Source organism: Fusarium keratoplasticum, chromosome 12 (genome assembly GCF_025433545.1).
Source record: "Fusarium keratoplasticum isolate Fu6.1 chromosome 12, whole genome shotgun sequence".
Classification (NCBI taxonomy): domain Eukaryota; kingdom Fungi; phylum Ascomycota; class Sordariomycetes; order Hypocreales; family Nectriaceae; genus Fusarium; species Fusarium keratoplasticum.
This window is the reverse complement of record NC_070540.1, coordinates 1543724-1560743: the sequence shown is the minus strand read 5'-3', so window position 1 is coordinate 1560743 and position 17020 is coordinate 1543724. Positions and strand designations below refer to the sequence as shown.

The window sequence follows — 17020 nt, the reverse complement described above, 5'->3', positions numbered from 1 at the left end:
GCCTTATACGAAGGTATCGAACCTGGAGTGCTCTGCTTCAATCCTATGCTTCCATTTCTGGCTAGACTTCTTGCATACGAAGCTTTCAGGGACTACAAAACCATTGACGAGCTCTTCACGATTAAGCCACCGGAAGGTGAGATGTGGGTGGTACAATGGAAGGAACATCTTCTTGAGACTCCATTCTTTAGAAGTCAGTCAAGCGAGGATATCGAGACTGCCGGTGCCTTTAGCCATCGACTGCGGTCACTGGGTCTACGAGCAGGATACCCAACACCACCGAGACATCATGATATTCGGGCAGAGGGTCTTCACCTTATGAGTACGTATTAGATTTTCTTTCCCTTTTCTTTCTACTGCTAACATGCCCTCACCAATAGATCAATTCGAATCGGAAGCCACGCGGATGGTCTATGCCGGACATACCGACCCAAATACGCTTGCTACACATTACCTACCCCGAAACGGCGCAGATGGCCAGGCAGCCTACCATGGCCAGGAGAGACGAACCTTGGTCCTTGATCTCTTCCGAGGTTTAACAATACCTCGAAACCCGAGGCTTTGGCAGTGTCTTCCAGCCAAACAGCAATACGACTGTGATACCAGCGCCGAAATGATGCACATTAATCGAGAAATTCTTACGCTACGGGGCACAACCAATACAAAGTCCCAGGAGCAGCGTAAGAAGCTTTACGCGGAGAAGCGGAAACTCATTGCCGAGCGATTGCGAAAGTGGCAAAAGAACCAGCCAGTCAAGCACGACGATCTGCCAGGATACCATAGAGCGATATTTGACCGTGTCCGGTTCCTGATGCCGGAACGGGACCGCCTGGCACAAAATCTCTTCCTGATCGACAAGCTACGGAGTCCTGCAGGTCTTGCTGTGCTCCATGACATGCTAGCTCTTTACAAGAAGCGTCGCAATGTGGAGTATCGGCCAGGGCTAGAGCCAGATAAGTGCCATTGCGGAAAGGACAGTGATGGCTCTTCTTATGACTGGAGACACATATACGATTGTCACAGAACAGCTGCTGCGGAAGCTGATGGTTTTGCAGAGCTGTGCTTCCTCTGCAATGAATGGTTCTATGGTATCGGGGCCTGGGAAACTCACTGTCAACATCACTTGGACCACCCGGACAGCCTTCCGACGTGGTGCGATCCTCTAGCTTACGGCGGGGTTCTCGCTAGGGCTGGCTACTGTCCGTTCTGCCTCGGAGATAAACGGATGCCAGCTTCTGTGCGGATGCACCAATTTAAGAAGCGGTGGACCTGGCTCGATCACATCCAAACCCACATCAGAGAGCTCGAAAATGCAACTAGGCCCTTGAACTGCCCACGCCTACATTCTCATTGTCCAACAAAGTTTGATTCGGTTTTGGATTTACAATTCCATCTTCAAGATGCTTTCGGTGTCGAGCGCAGTGACGATACTAAGAAGATGAAAAGACCGAGACATGGGGATGACGGCATCTCACCTTCGAAGAGGAAGAGAGTGCAACAATATCTCGATAACTCTGAGGGAAACGACAGGATGACCGCATTGCAAACCCAATACACCTTCCATAACAGCTATCCAGATGGCAAAAAGAGGCAGCCATCTCCCGGATCGTCAGGCCTTTCCCAAGGGTCCACGCCTTTCTGCAGCTCAGGTACTACTGACTGCGAAGATGCCGTACCATCCGGCTACAGCACCCCACTATCATCCGTCCCGCCAGAGGATGTAATTGATCCTGCTATGTCCCTGGCAGAAACGTGGCCGGATGATAAGCTTACGGGCTGCACAGTTATCATTGATCCACGAGAGGCAACACCAGACACTTTCCAGGAAAGCCGAGGTAAGATAATCCCTTGAGACTCATAAAAGGCTAATTCTCACCATTGTCACAGGGGATCTCTGCGACTCCTCCTCTGCTACGTCAGACATTACGAGAGAATGGGATGCGACTAGCATTACCAATTCCATGAATGTTGATGTGTCATTCCAAGCAACACCAGCTAGTCAAATGAACGAAGTTCCTAATAGCAAGGAACTTATCAGCAGAGCCCCTCCACAAGACAACCAAGGTAAAGAATGTCATGATAGGCCTCTCTCTCTGGACCAAGAAGGTACCGAGTTCGAAGTTGAGAGATTGGTTGCCAAGGGGCGCATCGGAAGGCGAGTGTGGTACAAGGTCAAGTGGAAGGGCTACCCCGAGAGCGATAACAGCTGGGTGAAGAAGAAGGACATCGGCACGGGGGCTATATCAAATTACGAAGCGATGCCCCCTTATGATCAGGACGAATTCAAATTTGAGCGATTGGTCTCAAAGCAGGAGGTGGAAGGAGTGACTCTGTACGAGGCCAAGTGGCGAGGGCAACCAAAGTCTGAAAACATTTGGGTGGACAAGTGGGATGTTGGTGCCAAGGCCATTTTGGCGTTTGAGGTCAGCTTATCCACATAGAGTAGGGTGAGGTTTGTATTTAAGTGCTTTTCCACCTTCTATGTTAGTAATTTGCCACTGAGATTCAACTCATGATATCACCAAGGCCGCCAAAGTGAGTTTGATTTTCGCCGTACATGTACGCCTCAAGCTGCTCATGGATGCCCTGGGATAATACTTGGATACAAGATAAGGCATGCCGAGAAACATACAACTATATCTTTATCTCATGTTGATCGTCAGGGACGCCATCGCGAGCATCGAGTCTAGGGGCTAAGGTGAAATACTCCATAAGGCAAGCACGAGTGAAACTAGATACAAAAAGTACCAAAGATGAGACCTAAGAGGACCAGGCCAATACCGAGTGATAATCGCCTCCACCGAAGCTTCCGTCCAACCGGGGCACTCTCTGCGTGTTGTGCCGATTGTGAGTCGAGGATTCGGACGATTTTTTCGTGCCCGTTCTGTCTCGCCATTGAGATCGCGGTTCTTCCATCAGCATCGATGAAGTGTGATTTCGCCCCAGCAGACACAAGGATTTTGACAACATCCTCATATCCATAGGCGGAAGGCCAGAAAATCGGTGACTGCCCAGATGCTGACAAAGAGTTGACGTCGGCATGCCGTCCACGTACCAGAATTCTCACTACATCCGTTCGCCTGTTAAGTGCGGCAATCCACAGGGGGGTTTGGCCTTCACTGTTCTTGGTGTCGAATGGGATTGTTTCAAGCAGAAGTTTGTGGACTTCGTTGACATCACCGTTCTCTGCAGCTCGATAGAAACGAGCGATAGAGTCCCAACTCGGGTCGACATTCGCAGGCGGAATGTGTTGGCAAAGGAAATGAAGAGAATCTAGCTGCCCGCAAGAAGCGGCGGCGAAGCATACTCTGTCCGTAATGGCCGCGATGGTGTCACTCTTTCCGGTTTTCATCAGTAAGCCAACAACACGTGCACATGCCGAAGTCTCAGCTGCTGCCTCGACCACCCCTTCTGTGACCTGGATCTCGGCCCCTCGCTTGTCGAGAAGCAGCGCCAGTATTTCCTCGCCGCTCCGCCAGTTCCCAGCTGCTGCCTCGACCACCCCTTCCGTGATCTGGATCTTAACCCCTCGCTTGTTAAGAAGTAGCGCTAGTATTTCCCTCCCGCTTCGATAGTTCCTAGCTGCTGCCTCGATTACCCCTTCTGTGATCTAGATCTTATCCCCGCGCTTATTAAGAAGTTTTTGGAATATAGTTTGGTTAAAACTCCTCGTAATTGCCTTGACTATCCCTTCTATAATCTAGATCTTAGCCCCTCGCTTATCAAGAAGCAGCGCTAATATTTTCTTGCCGCTTTCCTTATTCCTAGCTACTACCTCGACTACCCCTTCCGTGATCTAGATCTTATCCCCGCGCTTATTAAGAAGTTTTTAGAATATAGTTTAGTTAAAACTCCTCGTAATTACCTCGACTACCCCTTCTATGATCTAGATCTTAGCCCCTCGCTTATTAAGAAGTAGCGCCAGTATTTCCTCGCTACTTTAATAGTTCCTAGCTACTACCTTAACTACGCCTTCTGTGATCTAGATCTCGGCCTCGCGTTTATCGAGAAGTAGTACTAGTATTTCCTTACTGCTTCCCTTGTTCCTAGCTGCTGCCTTGACTATCCCTTCTATAATCTAGATCTCGGCCCCGCGCTTATTAAGAAGCAGCGCTAGTATTTCCTCGCCGCTCCGCTAGTTCCTAGCTACTACCTCGACCACCCCTTCTGTAATCTAGATCTCGGCCCCGCGCTTATTAAGAAGTAGCGCTAATATTTCCTTCCCGCTTTAATAGTTCCCAGCTACTATATTAACCACGCCTTCTATAATCTAGAACTCGGCCTCGCGTTTATCGAGAAGTAGTGCTAGTATTTCCTTGCCGCTTCGATAGTTCTTAGCTACTATATTAACCACGCCTTCTATAATTTAGATCTCGGCCCTACGTTTATTAAGAAGTTTTTAGAATATAGTTTAGTTAAAACTCCTCGTAACTATCTCGACTACCCCTTCTATGATCTAGATCTCAGCCCCTCGCTTATTAAGAAGCAGCGCTAATATTTCCTCGCTACTTCGATAGTTCCTAGCTACTGCCTTGACCACGCCTTCCGTGATCTGGATTTCGTCCCCGCGATTATCAAGAAGCAGCGCCAGTATTTCCTCGCCGCTTTGATAGTTCCCAGCTGCTGCCTTGACCACGCCTTCCGTGATCTGGATTTCATCCCCGCGCTTGTCGAGAAGCAGCGCCAGTATTTCCTTCCCGCTTTGATAGTTCCCAGCTGCTGCCTTGACCACGCCTTCCGTGATCTGGATCTCGTCCCCGCGCTTGTCGAGAAGTAGTGCCAGTATCTCCTTGCCGCTTTTCTCGTTCTTAGCTGCTCCCTTGAGCACCTCTTCATTCACTTCAAAGGGAATTCCGTTGCTTAAAAGCCATTGTAGAATGTAACCACTGCCATAACTGACCGCAACCTCCTCATGTGTTAAACCATCCTTGTTACTGGGCCGTTCTTGCGCCAACTCCCTCCATCGTTCCGGGCTGAGAACACCAGACAAGTCATACGCACAGATAACGAGCAGAACTCGAGGCACGTAGGACATGGTGGCCTGGAGCTTCAATGCAGCAACCCAGTGTACTCGTCGATTACTCAAATACTCTTCAGCCATCCGATGCCAACGGTAAAAGCATGATGAATATTGTTCAGCCGACAAGAACTTGAGCAGAACTTCATTCAGTCGTGTTTGCCTTTCCTGAGCGGCTGCGCAGGCATGCTCCGCCCAAAACAAGCATGAGTACTTCAGAAGGGGTGACTTTGGCGAAGCTTCGGGTGCCATCCTATCGAGATTGCAAAGACAAGCTTCCGCCACGAGAGCGTTTGCGGATGCTGGTTGGTACGTCTTTTGGTTTTCAAGGAACTCTCTGACCGACAAGTGTGAGAACCGAAACGCATCGACGGCGGAGTCGAAAATAACCAAGTTGCAGCATAACTGTAAGAGCTGATCCCTCGAGATTGTAGGGGCGGATCCATTCTTTGTTATAGACACAGCGGCTAGAAAGACGTCCGACCGAAGTTGCTCCTGGGCACAAAGCAGCCAGCTGAGAGCACTCTGAGCGAACTGCCTGTCTGCATCCGCGTCAAGATTTTCAATCTTCGCAAGGATTTCTTGGTAAAGCTCTGCTAGCGTCCTCGGTAGTCGTCCAAGTCTCTCCAGAATCGCAGCGTCGGTGGTCTGTTGGCAGAGAGCCTGCAATTGCAAGCTCGCCCAACGAAACCTGATTGTGTAAGTCGACTATGGCCACCCCGTCACTGTGAAACAACTTACATGCCCTGCGCCTTGGAAGTGAGCTCGTGGATGATTTTGTCGCGTATCTCTTCCTTTCGCATACTGAGCCGCAGCAAAGACCCTTTGTCGATAAGGCGGTCTGTCTCTGAATGTACGAACAGATCTATGTCTGCCGAGTTACGGTCGGAGGAGAGGTGCAAGTTCGGATAATTGTCCAGTTTATAGACAATATCCCGATCCGTCCGACTTGACACGAATATCTTCAGGAGACATGGAGATGTCTTCAGAAGGTCTTCTAGCATACCCAGCAGATCTCCCCGAGTTAGTGGGTTGCATTCGTCCAGAGCGTCGATGACAATCGTCATTGTCGCGCCCTGGTATTGCTCAAGCAGCTTGAGGATCAAACTCCTGCTTTCATCAAGATGGAGCGACCCAGATGCGAATGCGTCTTCTTCCCGTCTTTTGTACACCTCGATTGCGGCATCGAGAAGTGGTCCTCCAGTTTCAGGAGTGGAGAGCTGTCTCGCAATGCTAGCCACGATCTTGGAAGGATCAGAACGCCTAGGCTCAGCTGTGTTTCGGGAACAGTAGAAATAGGCCGGAGCTGGTGCCTGTTTCTGTTGGAATGCCTCCAGCGCGTCCTCGACAACGATGGACCTGTGATTCATAATTAGATCAGAACATACCATATTGTACCTTACGTACGCCAACTTGCTCTTGCCGGACCCTGGAATGCCATGAAGCCATAGAATGGAGGAAGCGCTTTCGTTCTTCCACTGTAAAAAAGTTGGGTCGTGCAGAAGCCACTTCCCTGTGCCCTCCAAAACCTCACTCCTCGTCTGCATGTGATGTTGTCTGTAAGGCTCTTTGGAGATCCAACTCAAAATCTCGGTTCTTCTTGTTGCTGAGTGTGTTAGCAGTAACGAGATGTTCTGGACCAGAGACTTACCATGGAGTTGATCAGCGATAGTGTGGAGTGCTTTGTCCCAACGGTTTACGGGGGCATCAAAGTCCCTCAGCATCCGCTTCATCTCGGCATGGCTTTCCAGCTGGTCTTTATGGTGTAAGCATAGCATTTTTTTGATGCAGATGGTGACCGACCTTGTAAGCCGAAGGAAGTGGCACAACGATCCACGTGTGCCTGGGCTTCGCTGATGGCGGTGAAGGCTGACTCCAAGTCGGACGAGGCAAGGATTCCATGCTTGACAACACGCTCTAGCCAGGTCAGTGACTGTCCATAACGAGTATGTACCAACTTACTGAGACTGTTCTGCTCGTAGTATGACTTTGCCTTGGCGAGATAGGCCAGAATGCTTGCGTATAACTTGACCAACGCACGGTTTAGTTCCTTTGCGGTTTGCGACTGGGAATCTTTCAGCAGACTTTCAACAAGGGCGTTTCGGCATATTGTTTCTGCAATATCGACGGTTCTCTCCAGTAAACTGTTGTATGTATCCAAGTCCCCAATTGCGACCTATTTAGATGTGAGTGTGACCGCACCGAATGGAAATGAACGAAGAGCGTCGCTCACGTTCAACAAGAATCGAACACCCGCCCAAGGCAGAGCAGCGTGGACCGGATCGTATTGTACGACAGTGTCGCCTACTGCCTTGAAGTGATTGACCCACTTGGCCGCCTTGGCCAACAAGTCACGCACGAATACAACCTCGCCGTCCTTCCGCTTGAAGGACCACGACTTGTCGACCAAACGTTTCCTCTCCTGGTCAGTCACCGCTAGCAGCTCATCTAGCGTCTTTTTCTTGCTGTTCTGGGCAAAATCTATCTGAGATGTCAGTTCGTGTCCGAGCGTGCGGATGGCGGCGGACCACAGGTCGTCGCTGCGATGGCTCGTTAGAAGGAGTAACAAAAGCGGGGATAAGGCAGCCTAATCACCCGCTAGCCCTGAGGGACTCGGCGACATCCATTTGGCGGAAAGACCGTGCGATAGATGAACTCTTCGTCAGGTTTTGCTTTCGACTATGTGCGTCTCGGGTTTCCCCTCTTCGTTGCAATAAAGTAGAGGAAATAGAGGTGTCGTTGCTAGCAGACGTGAGAGTGCGAGAGGAAGGGCATCCAGGTCAATTAAGGTTGAGGCCCATGGCTTTTGCGAGGCAGTCAGCGTGCCTGGTTGGCCCGAAAGTGGCCCAGGGCGAACGCGGCGCACACAAAGTGGCGGGTCAGGTGGCAGCACAATCCAGAAATCAAGCCAATGGCGCTGCCGACAGCGCAGGGCCCGTACCACAGCCACGTTGAGATGCTGGAAAGTGCCCCTACCCCGCCCTCGTCCTTTTGTCTCTTACCCCAATCCAAGCTGGCGACGCCACCCCTCTGATCCTCACAATCGTCAAGTAATCCCTTACCTATTGGTGTCCTCTGGCCGCCTTGGTCACCGATGACGGTCTCTCATGTTAATTAACTTTTAGAGGGTTGCAAGCTGACACGAAACTAGAAATAATATCCAAGAACAGGGGCCAATCGTCAAGGTAGGCTGTAAGGCATCAGACAACCACAGATGATGTTGCTGCCCGACCCATGCACACTGCCACCACCAGCTGGCGCTGCCACCGCCACTTCTCCCTTCCCGCTTTCCTGCCATGCTTCCTCAACTCCCCCGATTAGGACCGGTTACCCCAGAGATCGACGTTGTGGATGAAAGGGCATTCTATCTTCTTACGGGGACGTATGGAGGAGCTTCTTATTCAATTTCGGCACTATTTACCACATGGACTAGTTTAGGGCCGAGCGGCCCGTCCCTTGCATACTAATTCGAGGATGTAACGCGGTTTGGTGCTGGCATCCCAGCTGTGTACGGCGGCGTTCAGTAACCAATCAAGTGCCTGTATTGTCTAATGCCCATCGCTGCGAAATGCATGAAGCGGCACTGCCTCACAGGCCCCATAGTTTAAGAATCCATGTCAATGCTCCCAGCGCATCAGAGCTGTTTCTCAGTCAGGCGAATTGGCATTCCTGTCCACGAGGCGCGCGCGTAGGCATGGGTAAGGATGGTAACGCAGTCAGCCACGGTGAGGGCTCCGGCCGGGCAAGTAACCCCCGGCTGCCGCTTTGGCGCACCGCTAGTCTGACTCTGTAGTCGCCTACCCTGTAGCAACGGATTGGCCCGGAGCGTCAGCACCTTCATGATCATTCTTTTTATCCACACCTTGATCCTTAGCAAGTGGCCTAATCAGGACTACCACTCCAGTCGCGGTTGAACCCGGTTTATCGGTGCTGTCCAGTCATGACGCGAAACGCACTGTTGAGAAGCCACACTAGCCCGGATTAGGCGAATGCTGATCTGCTGAGAAAGCGTGGAACTCCGTTGGCTACGCGAGTAGGAAGGTCTCAATAACATCAAGCAACAGTGGGACTCAATGAGGAATCGGCTTACCTCCATCATGGCCTAGGCGTGAAAAGGCCAACAAGATTAGCAGTCTGCACAGTAACCCCAAGGGATGAGGCAGCCGATGCCAAATACCTATGATAATTGGCACTACTCTGTATTTCTACTGATACACTATCATCCGCTACTACCTGAATAGGTCACGAACGAGAATACTCAAGCGCTTCGAGAGATATCGCTCTTAAACAAAGCACATAGCTACTTAGGGGGCAATTCAACATATTGCTAAAGAACATTAGCAAGTAGACTAAACCGTAAATTTGTCTGCCTCGCTTATCCCATAAATTTATATATAATCGATGCGATCAGCTGCACAGCAGCGCTTCTCGGGAGACTTGCTTTCTAAAATGATCAGGTAAAAACTTGGCTTGAGCGAGAAGAAAAATCGGCCAGCGAATCAAAAAACCCTCTTCCTTCCTAGCTAGAAAATCCCAATTCGGCCTGTCCTCCAATAAAAGCCCCCCCCCCCCCCGGGGCATTTTAGAAGTCATGCCGTTTCTCTCGCCAAGAGGAGCCATACCCGCCAGTATTGCAATCACAAGGACCCCATATAGAAAGGACATTATATACCTGTAGTTGAAGCTTTAGACAGTGGGTATGGCATGAATGATTCCCACAGAGCTTTGGGACTATATCCTGCCACTCTCTGTAGGGCTCCTTGCATATATTGCATATCTGCATTGGCTTTGGTAAGGAATGTAGGAACTCTCTTGTTGCCACGATGGGGAATAACGACTGCGGGTCGTACTTCTCCTTCTTTGTTTGTATTTCGGTTATATGATTCAGTATGATAGATTCCTTCCCGTGCTTGAAATGTTCCACTGCACTTCGTCGAAAGACTTCAGGCAAATCATTGAGTGCAACTGCAAGGTCGAATGGATTAGAATCTTTATCTCGAATAATCGGCCATACGTCGCTCCACTTGTGATAAGTCGTGAGGTGCATATATGATTTCATCCTCTTCTCGAGACTGAACCCTTCGGTGCTATTTGGCGCATCATGGGGTTCCCCATCACTCTGTTGGGATACTTGATCGGGCATAATGATATATGGGGATTATGTAACTTTTGTTTGGGTTTATATGTTATTTAAGTAAGATGGTTGGGGTAGCTGTTTTTGTTATAGGATTATGGAAATTGAAGACCAGGTCTTATATAGCCGTCAAACTAAGCTTGCTCTAAACCCTTTTTTGGGATACCTGGTAATAGGCCCCATTAGTGGCATTCAATATGTGATTACTAAAAAGACTCGATAGGTTCACTAGGACCTGGTTTAGGGCCTATTATGAGATTAAGTTAGGAAATAACACTGTACGTACTGTAACTAGGCCCGCTCCTCTTATAGTACCTAGGGAAAAGGGGAAACAGCAAGGAGAAAATTCCAGGAATTACAGCCAGAAACGTGGCAGTTAGTATAGTTCACACTAGTCTCTGCGAGTGAAGCAAGCACACTCGCTCAATAACGAACAAATAAGACTCAGGAAATCGCTTATAACACCGGTAGTAAAGAGGCCCATAGCACATTAGTATAGAGTATACGTTTATTTGCACTTTCCCTATACAGTGGGGTGCGGGTTCAGCGTCAGTAATCTATCATTGAAATTTTACTGCGAACAGCCAAAAGTGGATCAACTGTGGCGAGTGCACAGTGCACCACTAGCCCCAACATCATCCCTGTCCCCTTCTGACAGTAACAACATCTACGTGCCTCAGAATTCAGGCATCAATAACTTCCACCCATCTTCTGGTACCCCTCGGAAGATCAGCCTTGATTATCCTTATTCTAGCGTCTGGTTCTGATCAAACTCTACATTCACCCAACGATTATGTACAGTACAGTATGCATACATACAGTATCCTATTAATAAGCATATAAAAATGCTGATTAGTTACTGGGGCGGTCCGCGCGGCGTATACTATAGGAAATATTATATAGACCCTTGGGTAGAAATAGATATTATTCAGGGCCCATACTCCTATGGGATCTCCACTTGCGAAAGCGCCCCACCTTCCCATTTATAACCTCCCATACCGATCTATACCGCGCTTCCCCTTCTTCCTCCGACTCGCACTTGCATGACCGCCAAAGACTGAACTGATCTTTCACGAGATGGTAGTTATTATAATGCCTCCCGCGTCGAGGCGAGGTACGCCATACTCTACATAGTATCCAGATGGTTATCTCTAAGCATATACCGGCGAAGGTCTAAAGCGGTTTAATAAAGCCGCTCTGCCTCATTATATTAGCCCTACTAATAGTATATCGCCCCGAGGTCTACTATACTACTAATTATATTAAGATGCTTCTCCCTAAGTACTTCTTATTAGAGATCTAATACTTTATCTTTTAACTTTTCGGCCTTATTATATCGGCCTTACCTATAATATATTAACGTAAGTAATACTATACTCTAGATTATATCTAGATACTTCTCCCTAAGTACCTCTCGTTAGAGATTTAATATTACTTAATAAATACCTTTAGCCTTATTATATTAGCCCTACCTATAATATATTAACGCGAGTAATACTATACTCCTAATTATATCTAGATACTTCTCCCTAAGTATTTCTTATTAGAGATCTAATATTACTTAGTAAATACCTTTAGCCTTATTATATCGGCCCTACCTATAATATATTATCGCGAGGTCTATTATACTCCTAATTATATTTAGATACTTTTCCCTAAGTACTTCTTATTAAAGATTTAATATTTTAACCGAGATCTTTTTATCCTTATTATATTAGCCCTACCTATAGTATATTATCGCGAGGTTTACTATATTATTAATTATATCTAGATGCTTCTCCTTAAGTACTTCTCATTAGAGATCTAATACTTTAACTAAGATCTTTTTATTCTTATTATATTAGCCCTACCTATAGTATATTATCGCGAGGTTTGCTATGTTATTAATTATATCTAGATATTTCTCCCTAAGTACTTCTTATTAGAGATCTAATACTTTAATTAAGATCTCTTTATTCTTATTATATTAGCCCTGCCTATAATATATTATCGCGAGGTTTATTATATTATTAATTATATTTAGATACTTCTCCCTAAGTATTTCTTATTAGAGATCTAATACTTTAACTAAGATCTCTTTATCCTCATTATATTAGCCCTATATATAATATATTATCGCGAGGTTCACTATGCTATTAATTATATCTAAATACTTCTCTCTAAGCACTTCTCGCCGGAGTTCTAATACTTAACTATCTATTAGCTCTTTCTCTCTTTATTACCCTTATTTATATAAAAAATATAATACTCTTTAAAGTAAAGTCACTATCTCGATCTTAGTCTTACTTACCTCTACTTACTTTATTACTTATATAGCATATATTATATACTACTTATATTACCCCTATAAAATCTATTCTAATAGCGAGAAAAGGCTATTTATTACCTATAGAGCTATCCTAGAATAATATACTTTACTCTTTTTTAATTTACTTAGCCCGCTCTTTACCCTAGGCACTTTACTTATAGTTATCTTTATCGGGCCTCTTACCCCTAGCCCATATTAAATAGCTTCTTATATAAGCTTATATATCTTATAGCTCTACTTATTATCCTCTATCCGATATAAGCTAAGAAAAGAAAACTCCTTTAATTATATAATTGCCTCTAGAACCTTAAGCTTTATAATTTATATTAGTGGGCTCTTATTATTAGTATTGCATTAGCTAGCGGCTACCCTTATAAGTTCTTACGGTATATCTTAACTATCTATATATATAATTATATAGAGAATCTAATATAATATCTTACTTTCTACCTAGATCTACTTTATTAAGATCCTCTATATCTTAAGTATATTATTTAATACCTCTAGCTATTAATATTAATCCGCATTACTTATTTTTAATACTTCCTATTAAGTCTAGCCTTGCCTTAAGAGAGCTAGGTATTTCTTAGCTATTATTAATATATATCGCATATATGCCCCGGCTTACGAGATTATTAGCGGAAGGCACTATAGCTCTTCTAGAAAAGCATTTATTCTTACCTCCCTTAATACCTTATATATAATTAGCTATTTATCTTAAACTCTTACTAAGAGTATTATTACCTTATCTATTACTATAAATTATACCTTAATACCTTAATATAATCTAATTAGTATGCCGGTAATATATATATCTCGACTTATTTATAATACTATCCCCTACGGCATATAAGATATATATCTATATAAGTTCTAGTTCTCGCTTATACCATCTCTTTTTTTTTACTAACTAACCCTAAATAACTTTAGGTTATTAGTATTATTAAAGACTATTAGCTATTTCTACTACGCTTTAATCCTATTATATATTATATCTAATAGATTTAACCCATTAAGCTACTTATTAACCCTAAGCTTCTTCTTAATTATCTTATAATTAGATATAAAAGTTACTTCGCTATCTATATATACCTAGAAGATATAATATTTATTATCGCTATTATATTATTAATATATATAATCTAGCGTAATTTATATCTTCCTTAGTTTATTTATCTATTAATACTTTCGCGGCATAGTGCTATTCTAAAAGTAAAGTAGGCCTACCTTAATCCTCCTAGGCCTTAAAGGACGGCGCTATGGGATCCAGAGTTTTACGGTAAAAGCTTATCTAGTCTATCGGTGAGATCCCCGCGACGGACTAGATCCTCGTTGCGGGGATATGGGATGATATGGATGACTTCGGCGCGGGCCGGCGGGTGGGGCAAGCCGTAGTAAATATTCCCTTGAACGTTTCCCTGGTGGATGACAGTATGGTCGCGGAAGCGATTTTGGCTGACCTCGCGCTGTTCGTGTCCTGAATGCGCTGGCATCTTGATTTCGACTCAGTTGAGATCGACCAACCTGATCGTAGCCCAAAACGCCGCGGCGGAAGGAAATGCTGACCCAACAACCTCAGCTCCCCACGTGATAACGTAAGGCAGCAACATAAACCCCTGTCCGTCCCAGGCTTCGTCCCTCTCTCGCAGCACAATCACAACTCACACGATGGCTTCCCCACAACCACCTGCCGACCGCAAAAGCTTTCGAGTTGCCATAGTGTGCGCTCTGCCTCACGAGGCTGATGCTGTTACCTTGCTGTTCGATCAGTTTTGGGACGAGGAACGTGATCCTTACGGCCGAGCAGATGGCGACACGAATACCTACATCACTGGTCGCATCGGGGACCACCATGTTGTTCTGGCTGTTCTTCCAAACATGGGCACCAACAGCGCAGCGGCTGCAACTGCTAGCTTGCGATCGAGCTACACTGGTCTTAAACTCGCTATCCTTGTCGGCATATGTGGTGGTGTCCCCCGCATCGCGAATTTCGACGCATTCCTGGGCGATGTTGTCGTGAGCAAGACCATCATCCAATACGACTACGGCAGGCAATATCCCGGGCATTTCGCCATCAAGAACACCGTCGAAGACAGTCTTGGACGAGCCAACAAGGACATCCGGGGCCTGCTTGCAGTCTTTGAAACAGAGCTCATGAGAGAGCGGCTGCAGATCGAGGCTTCAAAGCACCTAAAGCATCTGCAGGAAGCCGGTAAAAAGAAACGACGCCGAGCCAATTACGACTATCCTGGGATGAAGGAAGACAAACTATATCCTTCGACATATACTCACAGACATCGAAAGTGGTGCAGCGTATGTACTAACGACCCTGACGTCTTCTGCGAGTCAGCTTTCAAGGCTTCGTGTGCCGAGGCTGGGTGTGATTCCACCAATCTGATTGTGAGAGAGCGCCCCGGAGATCTTATCCAGGGTGGAGATTTCTGCCCAGAGATCTTCATCGGTCGTATCGGATCCGGTAACACCGTCATGAAGAGCGGAGAGGATCGAGACCGGGTCGCCGCTAGACACGGCCTTATTGCGTTCGAGATGGAGGGCGCGGGAGCCTGGGATGAAGTTCCGTGTATCGTTGTCAAGGGTATCTGCGACTACGCAGATAGCCATAAGAATAAAGACTGGCAAAAATTTGCCGCAGCTACTGCTGCATCTGTGGCGAAAGCCATTCTAGGACGATACGCAGTCCACGATGGAGATCGGGGTTCGACCCTAAAAAGCGGTATAACCCACCTTCTTTCCATGCGTGTTCAGACTAACGTTTGTGCAGATCAACACAATGCCAACAGACGTAGCATTGCGGGAAATTCATTTAGAGACAGAGCCTGGATCAACCAGGGTGATGTGAGAGGAGACCTGACGTTTGGGTCTACATAAAACGTCTGATTCGGCATTTTTTTCCCCTGAGATCCGTGGTTGATCATGCGATCCGCCCAAGGTATGGATGGGTTCGTTATCAGGGACCCTTGGTGGTGATGTTGCGAAGACGGCCTTGGGGCGTGGCTGAGGTGTGGTGTGTGGCTGGGGCTAGGACCTGACATCCTGACCCCGTGGCGTCTTGGTGTCTTCGCCCAATGAGCAGTAGCGGGTGGCCTTATATCTCAGGCTTATATAACTCAGGCAAGGCAGGATACCCTGTGATTGCTTTCCTCCTTACTTTCCTCCTTGCTTTCTGTTTTATCTCGTCTCCAACGTCCAGGAACTACAACCTACCTCATCACCTGGTACAATATAAAATGGCCCCTCGACTCACTCCAGAAAAGAAGGATAGAATCCGCACAATGCTGCTGGAAGGGCGCTCGATAAGTGAAATCGCCAAAATAATCCCTTGCACCGAACGCACCGTTTACCGAACACGATCGGCCATTCGACGATTCGGTACGGCAGCGGCCCCTACTAACCGTGCCGGCCCCGATCCCAAAATAACACCTCTTATGCGAGATGCACTTTGCAGAGAGCTGGTCAGAAAACCGGAAATGCTGAGACGTGAGATGGTTACTTTCCTCCGAAAGCGCTTCGACGTAGACGTGTCGCCCACGCGCATCACCTGAACCCTGCAGGCCTTACAGTGGACTCGTAAGAATACACGCCGCGTAGCGAGACAGCGAAACCCGCAGCTGCGCCATTATTATCATTACAGACTAAAGTTAAGCGGCTATCGATCGTATTATCTGATCTTTCTCGATGAATCTGGCTTGGATAAAAGCATCGGCGTTCGACGAAAGGGGTGGGCTCCCAAGGGCGTACCGCCCATGCAGATCGCTCGCTTTCAACGAGAGGAGAGGTACCAGGTTCTGGCTGCTTACACACAGAGGGGCATCAAGCTTTCGCGCGTCTATCGCGGATCGACTGATACTGCGACCTTTGTAGACTTTATCGAGCAGCTATTGCATCACTGTGGCAGATGGCCAGAACCGGAATTAGTGCTTGTCATGGACAACGCTAGCATTCACTGTTCAGATAAGATCAAGCAGATGTGTGACGAGGCCGGCGTGAAAGTGGAGATGACAGCACCTTATACTCCTGACACGAACCCGATTGAAGAGTACTTTGCCGAGATGAAGGCTTGTGTGAAACTACGGTGGGATGAACACGTCAACCTGATCCAGAAAGACTTTGGGGCGTATGTCAAGTCGTGCGTTCAAGCTGTTGGCGAACGGCAGGCCAGCGCTGAGGGTCACTTTCGTAATACAGGGCTCGCAGTTAAGCAACCTCCAGAGAGGCACTAGAAACTGTTTGTAATTGCAGCTAGAAAGAAACGAGGCGTAAGGCACACGAAACATTCCATCCCTCTACTACCCTAGAGCTTCTTCAACCCAACGTGGAACATCGTTGATGAACGACAGCGCAACGCCCAACTAGACTCCTTTATCGGTGTAAAACTCGACACCGACTTTGGTATGGACATGCTTAAGATCGAGACATGCCTCCCTTGTGATTTCGTAGGCATATTGAATGCTTTGCTGCCAACGCGGGCTATCCACTTGATCCTGTTGCCATTCGTGGTACTTTTCCAGAGCCTTATTTCTCCGCATGGGAATGACAAGGT

General features: G+C 47.0%; 2 protein-coding genes across 2 annotated transcripts; one reads left to right on the top strand and one right to left on the bottom strand.

The window, feature by feature from the left end:
- Positions 1–4456: 4456 nt before the first annotated feature.
- Positions 4457–7764, bottom strand: NCS57_01411100 (NACHT domain-containing protein; the record flags this gene model as incomplete). Its single annotated transcript, XM_053063723.1, has 8 exons — positions 7613–7764; positions 7251–7557; positions 6980–7193; positions 6821–6934; positions 6669–6773; positions 6425–6623; positions 5759–6376; positions 4457–5708 (listed from the first exon to the last, which is right to left on the bottom strand). Exons 1-8 carry the CDS (start codon positions 7642–7644, stop codon positions 4457–4459), a joined length of 2841 nt encoding a protein of 946 aa, XP_052907056.1. The 5' UTR covers positions 7645–7764.
- A 6363-nt stretch (positions 7765–14127) lies between these two features.
- On the top strand, positions 14128–15348 carry NCS57_01411000 (CCHC-type domain-containing protein; the record flags this gene model as incomplete). Its single annotated transcript, XM_053063722.1, has 2 exons — positions 14128–15193; positions 15242–15348. 2 exons carry the CDS (start codon positions 14128–14130, stop codon positions 15346–15348), a joined length of 1173 nt encoding a protein of 390 aa, XP_052907055.1.
- Between the last annotated feature and the right edge of the window lie 1672 nt (positions 15349–17020).